A 16211-nucleotide genomic window follows, 5' to 3' on the forward strand; every position below is an offset into this window, starting at 1 on the left:
AAACACGACAGTACAGAAATAGGCCCTTCAGTCAATCTAGTCTGTGCCAAAACACTAACCTACCTAGTTCCATCAGCCTGTACCTGGACTGGAGCCCTCCATATCCCTCACATCTATGTACATTCCAGCTTTTGTTAAGTGTTGGAATTAACCCACATCATCACTTCCCCGGCAGCTCGTTCCACCCTCCGTGTGAAGAAGTTTCCCCTCATGCTCCCCTTAAACTTTCCCTCTTTCACCCTTAACCCATGATCTCCGATTCCAGTCTCACCCATCCAATACAAAAAGCCTGCTTGCATATACCCTATCTATACCCCTCATAATTTTGTATACCTCCATCAAATATCATTTAAATCTTCTATGCTCTAAGGAATAGAGTCCTAAATAAAGTAATAAATTATTTTCATGTTTATTTTTAATGTTAATTTTATTTTTTAAATTTTACTTTCATGCTTGTACTTTTATCCCATTGTAAAATATTTTGAATTTCTCTGTATGGAAAGTGCTCTATAAATATTACTATTGTTTCTGCAGCCCTGAGATGTTTCCCATGGCCTGATGTGAATTGACTTGTTTTCTTACAGCTATTTCCACGACTGGTCAACAGAACTACAGTCCTTCACTGCAAACAGTGGCCAAAGGGAGCCCAAGGTTTGGGGAAGACCCACCCGGAGCAAGTGCGGATATCCCAAAGCCGGGAATGGACCTGGCCCAAACAGGTACAATGGCAGTCCTGGTAACTATGCTTAATTCTCACCCCACACCTCAGGAAGGAGGTAGCAGTCTTGAAGAGACTGGGCTAGGTTGCCATGGCACTACTCCAACTCCAACATCCTCTACGAACGTTCTTCTCCTTGCAGACAGCTTTTTCATCTCTTGTTTTGGGTTTCCAGTGTCTGCCAGTTTTTCCCCGGGTCAACGCTAATACCTTCTCATTTACATCACGAATCTTTTTCACCCTTTAAATATTCCAGAGATTTTCTTTAATGAGCAGCATTGTGAGTAATTCTAAAATGGCAAAGAAGAGAAACCCTGCAGATGCTGGAAATCCAAGCAACACACACAAAATGCTGGAGGAGCTCAGCAGGTCAGGCAGCACCTATGGAGGGGAATAAACAGTTGATGTTTCGAGCCGAGGTCCTTCTTCAGGACTGGAGAAATGAGATCAGCAGTCTGTGGAAGAACGTGGGGGGAAGGAGGAGGAAGTATGGTAGAAGGTGATAGGTGGGAGAGGGAGAGGGGGAAGGGGTGAAGTAAAGAGCTTTGAAGTTGATTGGTGAAAGAGATAAAGGGCTGGAGAAAGGGCAATCTGAAGAAAGGGAAGGAGGAGGAGGACCAGAGGGAGGAGATGGGCAGATAAGGAGATTACCAAAAGTTTGAGAAATCTTTGTTCATGTCATCAGGTTGGAGGCTGCCCAGATGGAATATACATTATTTCTCTTCACTTATGAACGTCCTTAACTCGCAAAAAAATTGCTTCAGGATAATTAACAGCCCCTTTCCACATTATCGAATATGCAGAACTGACAGTGGTGTGGTGGGTAATGCAACTCTATTACAGCACAGGGCATCAGAGTTCAATCCCAGCATCTTCTGTAAGGAGTCTGCACGTCCTCCTCATAACCATGTGGGTTTCCTCTGGGTGCTTTGGTTTCCTCCCACAGTCCAGAGACATACCAATTGGTGGGTTAAATAGTCATTGAAAATTGTCCTGTCATTAGGTTAGAGTTAAACTGATGGGTTGTTGGGTGGCGTGGCTTAAAGGGCCGTAAGTTCCTCACTGTACCTCAATCAATAAATGGAAAGGATACAAGAAAGCTTCAGTTATTTGAAGGGGTGTGCGTTTGGCTTTGCTCCACAGAGGGAACATCTTACTGGGATGTTGGATTAGACTGGGTAACCAGCAATGGTTTCCCTGTATGACACAGACCTGATTGAGTGGGAGTCAGAAAATATTCCTTGCATATAGGGCTTTCTGTCCTTGGAGTGTGTGATGGGACAGTGTGGATGGAGCTTAATACATATCGGACCCCAGGAGTGTGTGATGGGACGGTGTGGAGAGAGCTTCATTCTTGTCTGACCCCGAGAGTGTGTGATGGGACGGTGTGGAGGGAGTTTCACTCTGTGTCTGACCCCGGGAGTGTGTGATGGGACAGTGTGGAGGGAGTTTCACTCTGTGTCTGACCCCGGGAGTGTGTGATGGGACGGTCTGGAGGGAGATTCACTCTGTGTCTGACCCCGGGAGTGTGTGACGGGACAGTGTGGAGGGAGTTTCACTCTGTGTCTGACCCCGGGAGTGTGTGATGGGACGGTGTGGAGGGAGATTCACTCTGTTTCAGACCCCGGGAGTGTGTGATGGGACAGTCTGGAGTGAGTTTGACTCTGTGTCTGACCCCAGGAGTGTGTGGTGGGACGGTGTGGAGGGAGTTTCAATCTGTGTCTGACCCCGGGAGTGTGTGGAGGGGGTTTCACTCTGTGTCTGACCCCAGGAGTGTGTGATGGGACGGTGTGGAGGGAGTTTTACTCTGTGTCTGACCCCAGGAGTGTGTGGTGGGACGGTGTGGAGGGAGATTCACTCTGTGTCTGACCCCGGGAGTGTGTGATGGTACAGTGTGGAGGGAGTTTTACTCTGTGTCTGACCCTGGGAGTGTGTGATGGGGCGGTGTGGAGGGAGTTTCACTCTGTGTCTGACCCCGGGAGTGTGTGACGGGACAGTGTGGAGGGAGTTTCACTCTGTGTCTGACCCCGGGAGTGTGTGATGGGACCGTGTGGAGGGAGTTTTACTCTGTGTTTGACCCCGGGAGTGTGTGGTGGGACGGTGTGGAGGGAGCTTCACTCTGTGTCTGACCCCGGGAGTGTGTGATGGGACAGTCTGGAGTGAGTTTCACTCTGTGTCTGACCCCGGGAGTGTGTGGTGGGACGGTGTGGAGGGAGCTTCACTCTGTGTCTGACCCCAGGAGTGTGTGATGGGACGGTGTGGAGGGAGCTTCACTCTGTGTCTGACCCCGGGAGTGTGTGATGGGACGGTGTGGAGGGAGCTTCACTCTGTGTCTGACCCCTGGAGTGTGTGATGGGACGGTGTGGAGGGAGTTTCACTCTGTGTCTGACCCCTGGAGTGTGTGATGGGATGGTGTGGAGGGAGCTTCACTCTGTGTCTGACCCCTGGAGTGTGTGATGGGACGGTGTGGAGGGAGTTTCACTCTGTGTCTGACCCCGGGAGTGTTTGATGGGACGGTGTGGAGGGAGCTTCACTCTGTGTCTGACCCCGGGAGTGTTTGATGGGACGGTGTGGAGGGAGTTTCACTCTGTGTCTGACCCCGGGAGTGTGTGGAGGGGGTTTCACTTTGTGTCTGACCCCAGGAGTGTGTGATGGGACGGTGTGGAGGGAGTTTTACTCTGTGTCTGACCCCAGGAGTGTGTGGTGGGACGGTGTGGAGGGAGATTCACTCTGTGTCTGACCCCGGGAGTGTGTGATGGGACAGTGTGGAGGGAGTTTTACTCTGTGTCTGATCCTGGGAGTGTGTGATGGGGCGGTGTGGAGGGAGTTTCACTCTGTGTCTGACCCCGGGAGTGTGTGATGGGACAGTATGGAGGGAGTTTCACTCTGTGTCTGACCCCGGGAGTGTGTTATGGGACGGTGTGGAGGGAGTGAGTGATGGGACGGTGTGGAGGAAGTTTCACTGTTTCTGACCCCGGGAGTATGTGATGGGACAGTGTGGAGGGAGATTCACTGTGTCTGACCCCGGGATTGTGTGATGGGACGGTGTGGAGGGAGTGTGTGATGGGACGGTGTGGAGGGAGATTCACTCTGTGTCTGACTCCGGGAGTGTGTGATGGGACGGTGTGGAGGGAGTTTCACTCTGTGTCTGACCCCGGGAGTGTGTGATGGGATGGTGTGGAGGGAGTTTCACTCTGTGTCTGACCCCGGGAGTGTGTGACGGGACAGTGTGGAGTGAGTTTCACCCTGTGTCTGACCCCGGGAGTGTGTGATGGGACAGCGTGGAGGAAGTTTCACTCTGTGTCTGACCCCGGGAGTGTGTGATGGGACGGTGTTGAGGGAGTGTGTGATGGGACGGTGTGGAGGGAGTATGTGATGGGACGGTGTGGAGGGAGTTTCACTCTGTGTCTGACCCCGGGAGTGTGTGATGGGACAGTGTGGAGGGAGTTTTACTCTGTGTCTGACCCTGGGAGTGTGTGATGGGGCGGTGTGGAGGGAGTTTCACTCTGTGTCTGACCCCGGGAGTGTGTGATGGGACAGTATGGAGGGAGTTTCACTCTGTGTCTGACCACGGGAGTGTGTGATGGGACAGTGTGGAGGGAGTTTCACCCTGTGTCTGACCCCAGGAGTGTGTGATAGGACAGCGTGGAGGGAGTTTCACTCTGTGTCTGACCCCGAGAGTGTGTGATGGGACCGTGTGGAGGGAGTTTCACTCTATGTCTGACCCCGGGAGTGTGTTAAGGGACGGTGTGGAGGGAGTGAGTGATGGGACGGTGTGGAGGAAGTTTCACTGTGTCTGACCCCGGGAGTGTGTGATGGGACGGTGTGGAGGGAGTTTCACTCTGTGTCTGACCCCGGGAGTGTGTGATGGGATGGTGTGGAGGGAGTTTCACTCTGTGTCTGACCCCGGGAGTGTGATGGGACGGTGTGGAGGGAGTGTGTGATGGGACGGTGTGGAGGGAGATTCACTCTGTGTCTGACCCCGGGAGTGTGTGATGGGACGGTGTGGAGGGAGTTTCACTCTGTGTCTGACCCCGGGAGTGTGTGATGGGATGGTGTGGAGGGAGTTTCACTCTGTGTCTGACCCCGGGAGTGTGTGACGGGACAGTGTGGAGGGAGTTTCACCCTGTGTCTGACCCCGGGAGTGTGTGATGGGACAGCGTGGAGGAAGTTTCACTCTGTGTCTGACCCCGAGAGTGTGTGATGGGACAGTGTGGAGGGAGTTTCACTCTATGTCTGACCCCGGGAGTGTGTGATGGGATGGTGTGGAGGGAGTATGTGATGGGACAGTGTGGAGGGAGTTTCACTCTGTGTCTGACCCCAGGAGTGTGTGATGGGATGAAATGGACGGAGCTGTGTTTATCCAGTGAAGTCCCTGTAATGAGACATTTTTTATGACATTAGTGTTGTTGGGTGTCTTGCTTCTGTTTTTATTAATTCCAACTGAAACGTCTGTTGTCTGTAACTGTAGAGGATCTGATTTTGCGACTGGCCCGGGCGATAGAAGCAGGTGATTGTGCCTTGTCGTCAGAGTGTGCAGTGATTCTCGCACGGCAGAAAGCCTGCATGGCAGCCTCCCTAAAGGACGTTTGCTATCCAAGCCAGCAGATCAGGTAAGTGTAGACTTCAGCTGTGACCAGTGCAGCACAAGAACCGGTCACCCCACCCACAATGTTGTGCTGAACCATTAAATTAGTAGTTAAATGGGCAACTAAACTAACCTCTTCTTCCTACACAATGTCCATATCCTTCCATTTTCCTGCAATTCATGTGCTTATCTAAGCATCTCTGGTGTACCTGCTTCTACCTCCGCGCCAGGCAGTGCATTCCAGGCACCCACCAGTCTTTACGTTTTAAAAAAAAAGAACTTGCCCTCACATCTCCTTTGAAATTACCCTGTCTCTCTACTCTTATCTATGTCTCTCATAACCTTATAAACCTCTAGTAGATCTCGCCTTAGCCTCCACTGCTCCAGAGAAAACACCCCAAGCTTGTCCAATGTATTGTTACAGCATATACCCTCTAATCCAGGCAGCATCTTAGTAAGCCTCCTCTGCAGCCTCGCCGAAGCCTCAATATCCTTCCTATAATGGGTGACCAGAAATGTATGCAATACTCTCGATGTGGAGGAGGCCACTGCTCTCCAAAAAAATAGAAACATTTGCAAAAGACCAGCTGGATGTTCCACATCGCTTCTGGGACAATGTTCTGTGGACAGATGAGACAAAAGCTGAACTCTTTGGCAGAACTGCAGACTGCTATGTTTGGAGGAAAAGGGGCACTGTACACCAACACCAAAACCTCATCCCATCTGTGAAGCATGGTGCAAGGAGCATCATGGTTTGGGGCTGCTTTGCTGCCTCAGGGCCTGGACAGGTTGCAATCATTGAGGGAACAATGAATTCAAAATCGTATCAAAACTTTTTACAGGAGAATATCAGGGTGGCAGTCAGTCACCTAAAGCTTAATAGAAGTTGGATGATGCAACAAGACGATGATCTGAAACACAAGAGTAAATCAACGACAGAATGATTTAAAAAGAAGAAAATTTATATTTTGGAATGGACAAGTCAGAGTCCAGACCTTAATCCATTGAGGTGCTGTGGCATGACCTGAAGATATGCAAGGTATCCCAAAAATAATGATGAACTGAAATAGTTTTGGAGAAATGGTGTAAAATTCCTCCTTGCTGGTGTGCAAATCTGACCAGCAGCTACAGGAAACGTTTGATGGAGATTATTGCTGCTAAAGGAGGTTCTACCAGTTATTAAATACAAGGGTTCACATACTTTTTCCAACCTGTACTGTGAATGATTAAATAATGCGCTCAATAAAGACATGAAAAGTACAATTATTTGTGTGTTATTAGTTTAGGCAGATTGTGTTTTGTCTGTTATTGTGACTTTGATGAAGGACAGACCACATTTTATGAATAATTAATGCAGAAAACCAGGTAATTTCAAAGGGTGCAAACTTTTTTTTTCAACTATATGTCATGAAGTTTGTCACTGGTGGAACATACAAAGTCCTTACGGAGAGTGGCTGGAATTGAACCCAGATTGCTGGATTCGCTAATCGCTACACTATCGTACTGCAAAACATGGTGGTGAAGTTCCAGTCAGGGCCCCCAGACTGTGTGGATGTGAGCCTTGTCAGTTTACAGTCCCTGGGTAATAACACATTCACCCTACCCAATCTCCGACTCTCAGAATCAGAGTCAGCTTTATTATCACTGCATACGTTGTGAAGTATGGTGTTTTGTGGCAGCAGTACGGAGCAAGGCACAAAATATACTCTCAACTACTGTAAGAAATATATATGTTTATTAAAAAAAGTATTGTAAAAATAGTGAGGTAGTGTACCTGGGTTCATTGTCCATTCAGAAATCTGATGGTGGAGGGGAAGAAGCTGTTCCTAAAACATTGACCATATTTCTTAAGACTCCTATATCATGTCCTGGGTTTTAGGGGTCCTTGGTGCTGGATGCCATTTATTTGAGGATGTCCTCAATACTGGGGTGGCTAGTGCCAGTGATGGAGCTGGCTGAGTTTATCACTTTCTGCAGTGCTTTCTGTTCCCGTGCAGTGGCCTCTCCATACCAGACGGTGATGCAACCAGTTGGAATGCTGTCAGCGGTACGTCTGTAGAAACTTGCTAGTCTTTGGTGATGTACCAACTCCTGATGAAATATAGCCACTGTTTTGTAATTGCATCAATATGCTGGGGCCCAGGATAGATATTCAGAGATGTTGGCACCCAGGAACTCGAAACCAGTATGGGAAGTGGCCGAATGGTGTGGAAGGATCGGAAAGTGTGGCAGGCTGGGAGACTTGCAAGTTCAGTGATCCACGTGTCTAAAGCAATGTTCCCTCTTCCTTTCTCCCCAGTCTGAGAGTCGGAGTGGAGGACGCCACCTCTTCTGCCACGATTCTTGTGAAGATCTTTCCCTACGCCACCATCTTCACATTAAAGCAACAGGTAATTAACCGCTGGTTCTGTGCTTGGGGGCAGCTTCAGGCAGCAATATTGCTATATTTCTTCACTATTCTTGGTTGGTGCGGCTGTAATGAAACCCAATTTCCCTTGGGATCAATAAAGTATGTCTATCTGTCTGTCTGTCAACTGGGAGAATGTTGGAATTGATCAGTCAGTGATCGGTAGCAGAACATTTTGAAGAGTGGGTTACAAAATGGAAATATGTTTGAGAATTATTGGTATTGTTGGAGGAAAAGACTTTATTGGAGACTTTATTTTGGCTTTTACTTCTCATAGCTAGGAGTGCGCTCTTGCTTGGAAGGATGGTTATAATCAATGGTTATGGGATGTTATGTTGTAGCGGTGTACTACACGCAGCGCTAAAATTACGACACGGAGTCGGTAACTGCAGTCGAAGGAAAAAACTTTATTCGAAATCTTCAGCCTCACTTTTAAGCCTCTCTCAACCTGCCCCCCGTGGCGCAGAGGCTCCAAAGCTCTGTGCTCGCAAACCCCCGTAGGCTATCTAATTGTGAGTCGGTTCGGATGTGCCAGGAAATGGGTCGCCACATAACCCCCCCCCAGAACCGGCGATACACCCCCCAATGTCCACAGTCTGGGCCAGAACCTGCTTGGGAGGTCGGCCTCTGCGCCGAGGTGCCGGAAACTCGGCCGGTTGCGCCAGGTCCACATGGGCCGGTTTGAGGCGGTCCACCGTGAAAACCTCCTCTTTCCCCCCAACGTCCAGCACGAACGTGGACCCGTTGTTCCGGAGCACCATAAACGGCCCCTCGTATGGCCGCTGCAGCGGTGGCCGATGCCCGCCCCTTCGTACAAACACAAACTTACAGTTCTGTAGGTCTTTGGGTATGCAGGTCTGGTGCCGCCCGTGCTGTGAAGTGGGTATGGGGGCCAGGTTACCGAGCTTCTCGCGTAGTCTGCCCAGTACTGCTGCGGGATCTTCCTCTTGCCCCCTTGGGGCTGGTAGGAACTCCCCGGGGATGACCAGGGGCGCGCCGTATACCAACTCGGCCGACGAGGCATGCAGGTCGTCCTTGGGCGCTGTGCGGATGCCGAGTAGGACCCAGGGAAGCTTGTCCGCCCAGTTGGCTCCTCGCAGGCGGGCCATGAGGGCCGACTTCAGGTGACGGTGGAAACGCTCCACTAGCCCGTTCGACTGTGGGTGGTAGGCAGTGTTGTGGTGCAGCTGAGTCCCCAAAAGGCTGGCCATAGCTGACCACAGGCTGGAGGTGAACTGGGTGCCTCTGTTGGAGGTAATGTGGGCTGGTACACCAAAGCGAGATATCCAGGTGGCGATCAGGGCTCGGGCGCAAGATTCGGAGGTGGTGTCGGTGAGCGGGACCGCCTCTGGCCATCTTGTGAACCGGTCCACGATAGTCAGGAGGTAACGCGCTCCGCGCGACACTGGCAGGGGGCCCACGATATCCACATGAATGTGGTCGAAACGCCGGTGGGCGGGATGGAACTGCTGCGGTGGGGCTTTGGTGTGCCGCTGCACCTTGGCCGTCTGGCAGTGCATGCACGTTTTGGCCCATTCACTGACCTGTTTGCGGAGTCCGTGCCAAACGAACCTGCTGGAAACTATCCGGACAGTTGTCCGGATGGAGGGATGCGCCAAGTTATGAATGGAGTCAAAAACGCGGCGCCGCCAGGCTGTCGGGACGACTGGACGGGGCTGGCCGGTGGCGATGTCACAGAGTAGGGTCCTCTCACCCGGGCCCACGGGGAGGTCCTGGAACTGCAAACCAGAGACTGCAGTCCTGTAACTCGGAATCTCCTCATCTACCTGCTGTGCCTCTGCCAGTGCCTCAAAGTCTACCCCTTGGGAAAGGGCATGAACGGTAGGGCGAGAGATCGCATCCACCATGACATTGTCCTTACCCGAGACGTGCCGGACATCCGTCGTGTATTCAGAGATGTAGGACAGGTGGCGTTGCTGGCGGGATGACCAGGGGTCGGACGCTTTCGTAAATGCAAAGGTAAGCGGTTTGTGTTCCGTGAACGCGGTGAAGGGCCGACCTTCTAGGAAGTACCTGAAATGCCAGATTGCCAGGTAGAGCGCCAACAGTTCCCGGTCGAAAGCACTGTATTTGAGCTCAGGTGGTCGCAGGTGTTTGCTGAAAAACGCCAGGGGTTGCCAGCGACCTGCGATGAGTTGCTCCAGCACCCCACCGACTGCCGTGTTTGATGCGTCCACTGTGAGGGCGGTAGGGGCGTCCATTCTGGGATGTACTAGCATTGCGGCATTCGCCAAAGCTTCCTTCGTTTGAACAAAAGCGGCGGCGGACTCCTCGTCCCAGGTAATGTCCTTGCTTGGACCCGACATCAGGGCGAACAGGGGGCGCATGATCCGGGCAGCTGAAGGGAGGAAGCGGCGGTAGAAATTAGCCATACCTACGAATTCCTGAAGGCCTTTGATCGTGGTGGGTCGGGGAAAGAGGCGGACCACATCTACCTTAGCGGGCAGAGGGGTTGCCCCGTCTTTAGTAATCCTGTGGCCCAGGAAGTCAATGGTATCGAGTCCGAACTGGCATTTGGCGGGGTTGATTGTAAGACCGTACTCACTCAGTCGGGCGCAGAGTTGACGGAGGTGGGACAGATGCTCCTGATGACTGCTGCTGGCTATGAGGATGTCATCCAAATAGACGAACGCGAAGTCCAGGTCCCGTCCCACTGCGTCCATTAACCGCTGGAACGTCTGTTCGGCATTCTTCAGGCCGAACGGCATGCGGAGGAACTCAAAAAGGCCAAACGGGGTGATGAGAGCCGTTTTGGGACGTCGTCAGGATGCATTGGGATTTGATGGTACCCTCGGACGAGGTCTACCTTGGAGAAGATCCGTGCGCCGTGCAGGTTTGCTGCAAAGTCCTGAATGTGCGGCACAGGGTAGCGGTCCGGTGTGGTAGCCTCGTTCAGCCTGCGGTAGTCGCCGCATGGTCTCCAGCCCCCCGTCGCTTTGGGCACCATGTGCAGGGGGGAGGCCCATGGGCTGTCGGACCGCCGGATGATCCCCAATTCCTCCATCCTCTGGAACTCCTCCTTCGCCAGTCGGAGCTTGTCTGGGGGAAGCCGCCGAGCGCGGGCGTGGAGGGGTGGTCCCTGGGTCGGGATGTGGTGCTGTACGCCGTGCCTGGGCATGGCCGCTGTGAACTGCGGTGCCAGAACCGATGGGAAATCCGCCAGGACCCTGGTGAAGTCGTTGTCGGACAGCGTGATGGAGCCGAGGTGAGGGGCTGGCAACTGGGCTGCACCCAGGGAGAACGTCTGAAAGGTCTCGGCGTGTACCAGTCTCTTCCTGGGCAGGTCGACCAGTAGGCTGTGAGCCCGCAAAAACTCGGCACCCAGAAGCGGTTGGGCTACGGCGGCCAGTGTGAAGTCCCACGTGAACTGGCTGGAGCCGAACTGTAGCTGCACCTGACGGGTGCCATAGGTCCTTACTGTGCTGCCATTCACGGCCCTCAGGGGGGGACCCGGTGCCCTGCTGCGGGTGTCGTAACTCGTCGGAGGTAAAACGCTGATCTCAGCCCCAATATCGACCAAAAACCGGCGTCCCGACCTTCTATCCCACACATACAGGAGGCTATCCCGATGGCCAGCCGCCGTAGCCATCAGCGGCGGCTGGCCCTAGAGTTTCCCGGGAACTTGCAGGGCGGGCGACATCGGCGGGCTTCTGCGCCCCACCGCTGGTGGTAGAAGCACCAGTGTTTATTGGGCCGGGGGTTGGCGGGCTCTGCGGCTGGGCCTGGACTGGTTTGCTGCCAGGAGCGTGGCTGGGAGATCTGTGCGATGGACGCCCCGCTCACCTTTTTGGCGTTCCACAGCAAGTCTGCCCGGGCTGCCACCTTCCGGGGGTCACTGAAATCCGCGTCGGACAGCAGCAGGCGTATGTCCTCGGGCAGCTGCTCCAGGAATGCCTGCTCAAACATGAGGCAGGGTGTGTGTCCGTCGGCGAGAGACAACATCTCATTCATTAAAGCCGATGGAGGTCTGTCTCCCAAGCCGTCCAGGTGCAGTAAACGGGCAGCCCGCTCGCGCCGTGAGAGTCCGAAAGTCCTGAGGAGCAGGGCTTTGAATTCCGTGTACTTGCCGTCTACCGGGGGCGACTGTACGAACTCCGCGACCTGGGCCGCTGTGTCCTGGTCGAGGGAGCTCACCACGTAGTAGTAGCGGGTGTCTTCTGAGGTGATCTGGCGAACGTGGAATTGGGCTTCGGCTTGCTGGAACCATAGGTTCGGGCGCTGTGTCCAGAAACCCGGCAGTTTCAACGAAACCGCATGAACAGAGGCGGCGTCGGTCATTGCTGGTCCAAAAATCGTTTGGACTGTCGGGGTCACCAATTGTAGCGGTGTGCTACACGCAGCGCTAAAATTACGACACGGAGTCGGTAACTGCAGTCGAAGGAGAAAACTTTATTCGAAATCTTCAGCCTCACTTTTAAGCCTCCCTCAACCTGCTCCCCGTGGCGCAGAGGCTCCAAAGCTCTGTGCTCGCAAACCCCGTAGGCTATCTAATTGTGAGTCGGTTCAGATGTGCCAGGAAATGGGTCGCCACATAGTCATGTTTAAATTTAAAGATCGATGTTCAGTTTTTGAATCTCGCCAAGACTTTTTACATTGTGGGGACCATTTCTGAGTTATTTTCAAAACCTTTGTTGTTAAAGTTCAGATGGTGGTTCATAATATATTGTATTATATGATAAGGGTTTTCCCCCTCTTGCATCTCTGACTTTGGTAGTGGGATAAGATTTTTTTTCTGTATAACAAAATTATTATATTTCAATATTACGATTTAATTTAATTTTTATGAATACAGGGTTTTGTGATTGTAACTGTATTTTTAATACAATGTATTTGGTTTTGTTTTGACTTGTATATCTTCTTGTGCTCTGCATTCCTTTTGCAGGAACTAATAAAAATATTGAGAGAGAATATTATTATGCAGCAGGCTCAATACAGCTTTTATCCTGCATTTATAAGACAGTTAACAGGTTCCCTAGTACAATAAAAGTCAGAGAATCATAATATAAAAACAAGCCCTTTGGCCCATCTAATTCATACTGAACTATTAGTCTGCCTACTCCCATCAACCTGCACTAGGACCTCAGCCCTCCATACCCCACCCAACCACATACCTATGCAAATTTCTCTTAAATGTTGAAATCAAACCAGCATCCACCACTTCAGCTGGAAGCTTATTCCACACTCTCAGCACGCTCTGAGTGAAGAAGTTCCCCTTCATCTTCCCCTTAAACGTTTCGCCTTTTACCCTTAACCCATAATCTCCAGTTGTAGTCTCACCCAACCTCAGTGGAAAAACCCTGAAAAGGTGGACTCTTGTTATGGCCTTGCACCTTATTGTCTTTTGCTGTAGCATTCTGTTATTGTTTTACCTTGTTCTACCTCAATGCTCTGTGTAGTGATCTGACCTGTATGAACAGTGTGCAAGACAAGCTTTTTTGCTGCATCTCAGTACATGTGACAATAATAACCCAATTTGCCATTCTCCACTCCTCGTTCGGGCTCCCTCTTGCCCTTCTGCTTACCTGCCCATCACCTCCCTTGGGTTGCCTTTCTCTTTCTCCCACCGTCCACTGTCCTCTCCTATTAGGTTCCTTTCTCAACCCTTTACCTCTTCCATCTTCCCCCTCACCTGATCTCACCTCTCACCTGTCATTTTGCCTCCCATCTTCTTGTTTTGGCTCCTGCACCCCTCCTTTCCAGTTCTGATGAAGGATCTTGGCTCAACAGTTATCCCTCCCTGTAGACCCACTGAGTTCCTCCAGCATTTTGTGTATGTTGTTTTAGATTTCCTGCTTCTGCAGAATGTTTTGTGTTTGCCAACTTACCAGCAGGGAAATGAGTCTTTTGGTCCAAGGTGTCCCCGCTGACCAGTGGTTAGTCCAATTTGGCTGATATCTTTAACCCTTTTATCCGTGTACCTGTCGAAGTATCTTCTATAAGACACTGGTGGCGAATCTATGGCAGGCCTGCGTAAGATGTCGTGTGGCATGCAGTGTTCCCCTCGGTCCATTAAACTCCACCTATAATATGCTAAAATGCTTCACTTATTTCAATCTCTCTCTGTTGTACCTTTAATAATAGTAAAAAAAATAAACAGAAATTAGCAACAAGACTCGCAGTCAAAGTGCTCGAGGAGCTCAGCAGGCCAGCCAGGATCTATGGAAAAAAGTACAGCGATGTTTTGGGCTGAAAACCCTTTGCCAGGACTGGAGGGAAAAGAGCTGAGGAGTAGATTTAAAAGGTGGGGGGAGAGGAGAGAGACCACCGGGTGACAGGTGAATCTACATGGTGGGGAGGGATGGGGAATGGTGAAGCAGAGATTCAACGATGAACATCAATTTCTCGAACCCCCCTCTCCGTCACCATTCCCCATCCCCTGTTTCCTCACTCACCTCATCTCCTTGCCTGACCATCACCTCCCCCCTTTTCTTTCTTCCCTCTGCCTTCCGGCTTCTGACCTCTTCTTTCAGACTCTCCCTTTTCCAGCCCTGTATCTCTTTCATCAATCAGCTTCCCAACTCTTTACTTCATCCCTCCCCCTCCCGGTTTCACCTATCTCCTTGTGTTTCTCTTTCTCCCCCCCCCACCTTTTAAATCCACCTCATCTTTTATTCTTCAGTCCTGCTGAAGGGTCTCAGCCCAAAACATCGACTGTACTTAGATGCCGCCTGGCCTGCTGAGTTCCTCCAGCATTTTGTGTGTGTTGCTTAGATTTTACATCTGCAGATTTTCTCGTTAGCAACAGGACTCGTCCTTTTTCCTTATATTAAAAAAAAGTCCAGAATAATTGTTACCAATTCATTAATCGGTGGTAATCTCTGCTCAAAATTACCACGGCACATGAGAATTTTTTTCGGGAGATTTTATAGACTTATATACAGAATTATGAGGGGTATAGATAGGGTAAATGCAAGCAGACTTTTTTACTGAGGTTGGGTGAGGCTGCATCTGGAGATCTTGGGTTAAGGGTGAAAGGTGAAATATTTAAGGGGAACATGAGGGGAAGCTGTAAACTCAGAGGGTGGTGAGTGTGGAATGAGCTGCCAGAGGATGCAGGTTTGAACTCAGCATTTAAGAGAAGTGCTATGGTCCCAGTGCAGATCATTTTAAATGGTTTGGCATGGACTAGATGGGCCAAAGGGACTGTTTCTGTGCTGTGCTTCTCTATGACTCTATTATCATCAGTTTGGTCACACGCTCTCAAAAAGGTTCACTGTCCCTGTTTGGACAGATACAACAACTTTTACTACTAAAGTTCTTGTTGATAAAAGGGAAATGCTAGATATAGTCATATAGCACAGAATCAGGCCCTTCAGCCCAACTGGTATATACTGATCAAGATTCTCATCTGTATTATTCCCATTTGGTGGCATTTGACCCATTACCCTTTAAACCTTTCCTGTCCATCTCCCTGTCATCTTTTAGTACCTTTTAGATGTTGTCAACCAGTTCCTGTGGCGGCTCATTCCAAGTTTGTATTTTACTTAGTGATACAGTGTGGAGTTAGCCTATCCAGCCCTTCAAGCCAATCTGTGTACCCTCCCCCCCCCCAACAAATCTGATTAACTCTAACCTAATCATGGGACAGTTTACAATGACCAGTTAACCCACCCAGTACGTCTTTAGACCGTGGGAGGAAACATTCTACAGGGAGAATGAAATGTCTCCTTATAGAACTATCCCAGAAGTGAGCTCCGAAGTGCAGAATACCCCGAGCAGTAATAGCACCATGCTAACTGCTACGCTACCAGGGCATACCACCCTCTAGCTGAGAAGTTGCCCCCCCCCCCCCCAGGTTTGTATTAACTCTCTCCCCTCTCACTTTAAAACTGTGCCAGTTCTCGATTCCCCAAACCTGTGGGGAAAAGGTTTGTGTGTGTTCTCCCTATCTGTGCCCTCATGATTTTGTACTTATCTATAAGATCACCCTTGAACTTCAGTGAAGAATTTCCCAACCTGCTCAGTCTCTCTTCATTTCCTCAAGTGCCAACAACATCTTCATAAATCTCCTCTGCACTCTTTATAGCTCAATGGCAGGGTGACCAAAACTGAACACAATATTCCAAATGTGTCATCACCCTGACTTCTATACTCCATGCCCTGACTGATGAAGGCCAGCGTGCCTGAAGGCACCTTCACCACCCGCTCCATGTGTGACATCTCTTTCAGGACACCATTGTCTAAGCAACAGGCACAAGATGCTGGAAGAACTCAGCACATCAGGCCAAATCTATGGAGAGGGATAAACAGTTGACTATTTGGGCCGTGACCCTTTACCAGGATTGGAAAGGAAGGGGGCAGAAGCCAGAATAAGGAAGTAGGGGGGGGAGAGGGACGAGTATGAAAGCAGGTGAAATGTGAGACCAGGTGAGGTGGAAGGTGGGAGGGTGGATGAGGGGGAACGAATTGAGAAGCTCTAAGAGGTGGTAGGTAGAAGGAGGACTCTGATAGGAGAGGAGAGAGAAAGTGGGAGAGAG

The 16211-nt window shown here is 50.7% G+C and overlaps 1 protein-coding gene across 6 annotated transcripts in view; it reads left to right on the forward strand.

Moving 5' to 3' along the window:
* Positions 1–16211, forward strand: part of shrprbck1r (sharpin and rbck1 related) — a 90589-nt gene that overhangs the window by 27664 nt on the left and 46714 nt on the right. For all 6 annotated transcript variants that reach the window (XR_009512554.1, XM_059971591.1, XM_059971589.1 and 3 more), the window contains exons 3-5: positions 585–719; positions 5190–5331; positions 7606–7696. Coding sequence is in view for 5 of the 6 variants with exons in the window: in XM_059971591.1 (XP_059827574.1) it covers positions 585–719; positions 5190–5331; positions 7606–7696 (368 nt within the window). In the remaining variant the exon portion in view is untranslated. The remainder of the gene's footprint in view (positions 1–584; positions 720–5189; positions 5332–7605; positions 7697–16211) is intronic.

This window comes from Hypanus sabinus, chromosome 6, assembly GCF_030144855.1.
Source record: "Hypanus sabinus isolate sHypSab1 chromosome 6, sHypSab1.hap1, whole genome shotgun sequence".
Lineage (NCBI taxonomy): Eukaryota > Metazoa > Chordata > Chondrichthyes > Myliobatiformes > Dasyatidae > Hypanus > Hypanus sabinus.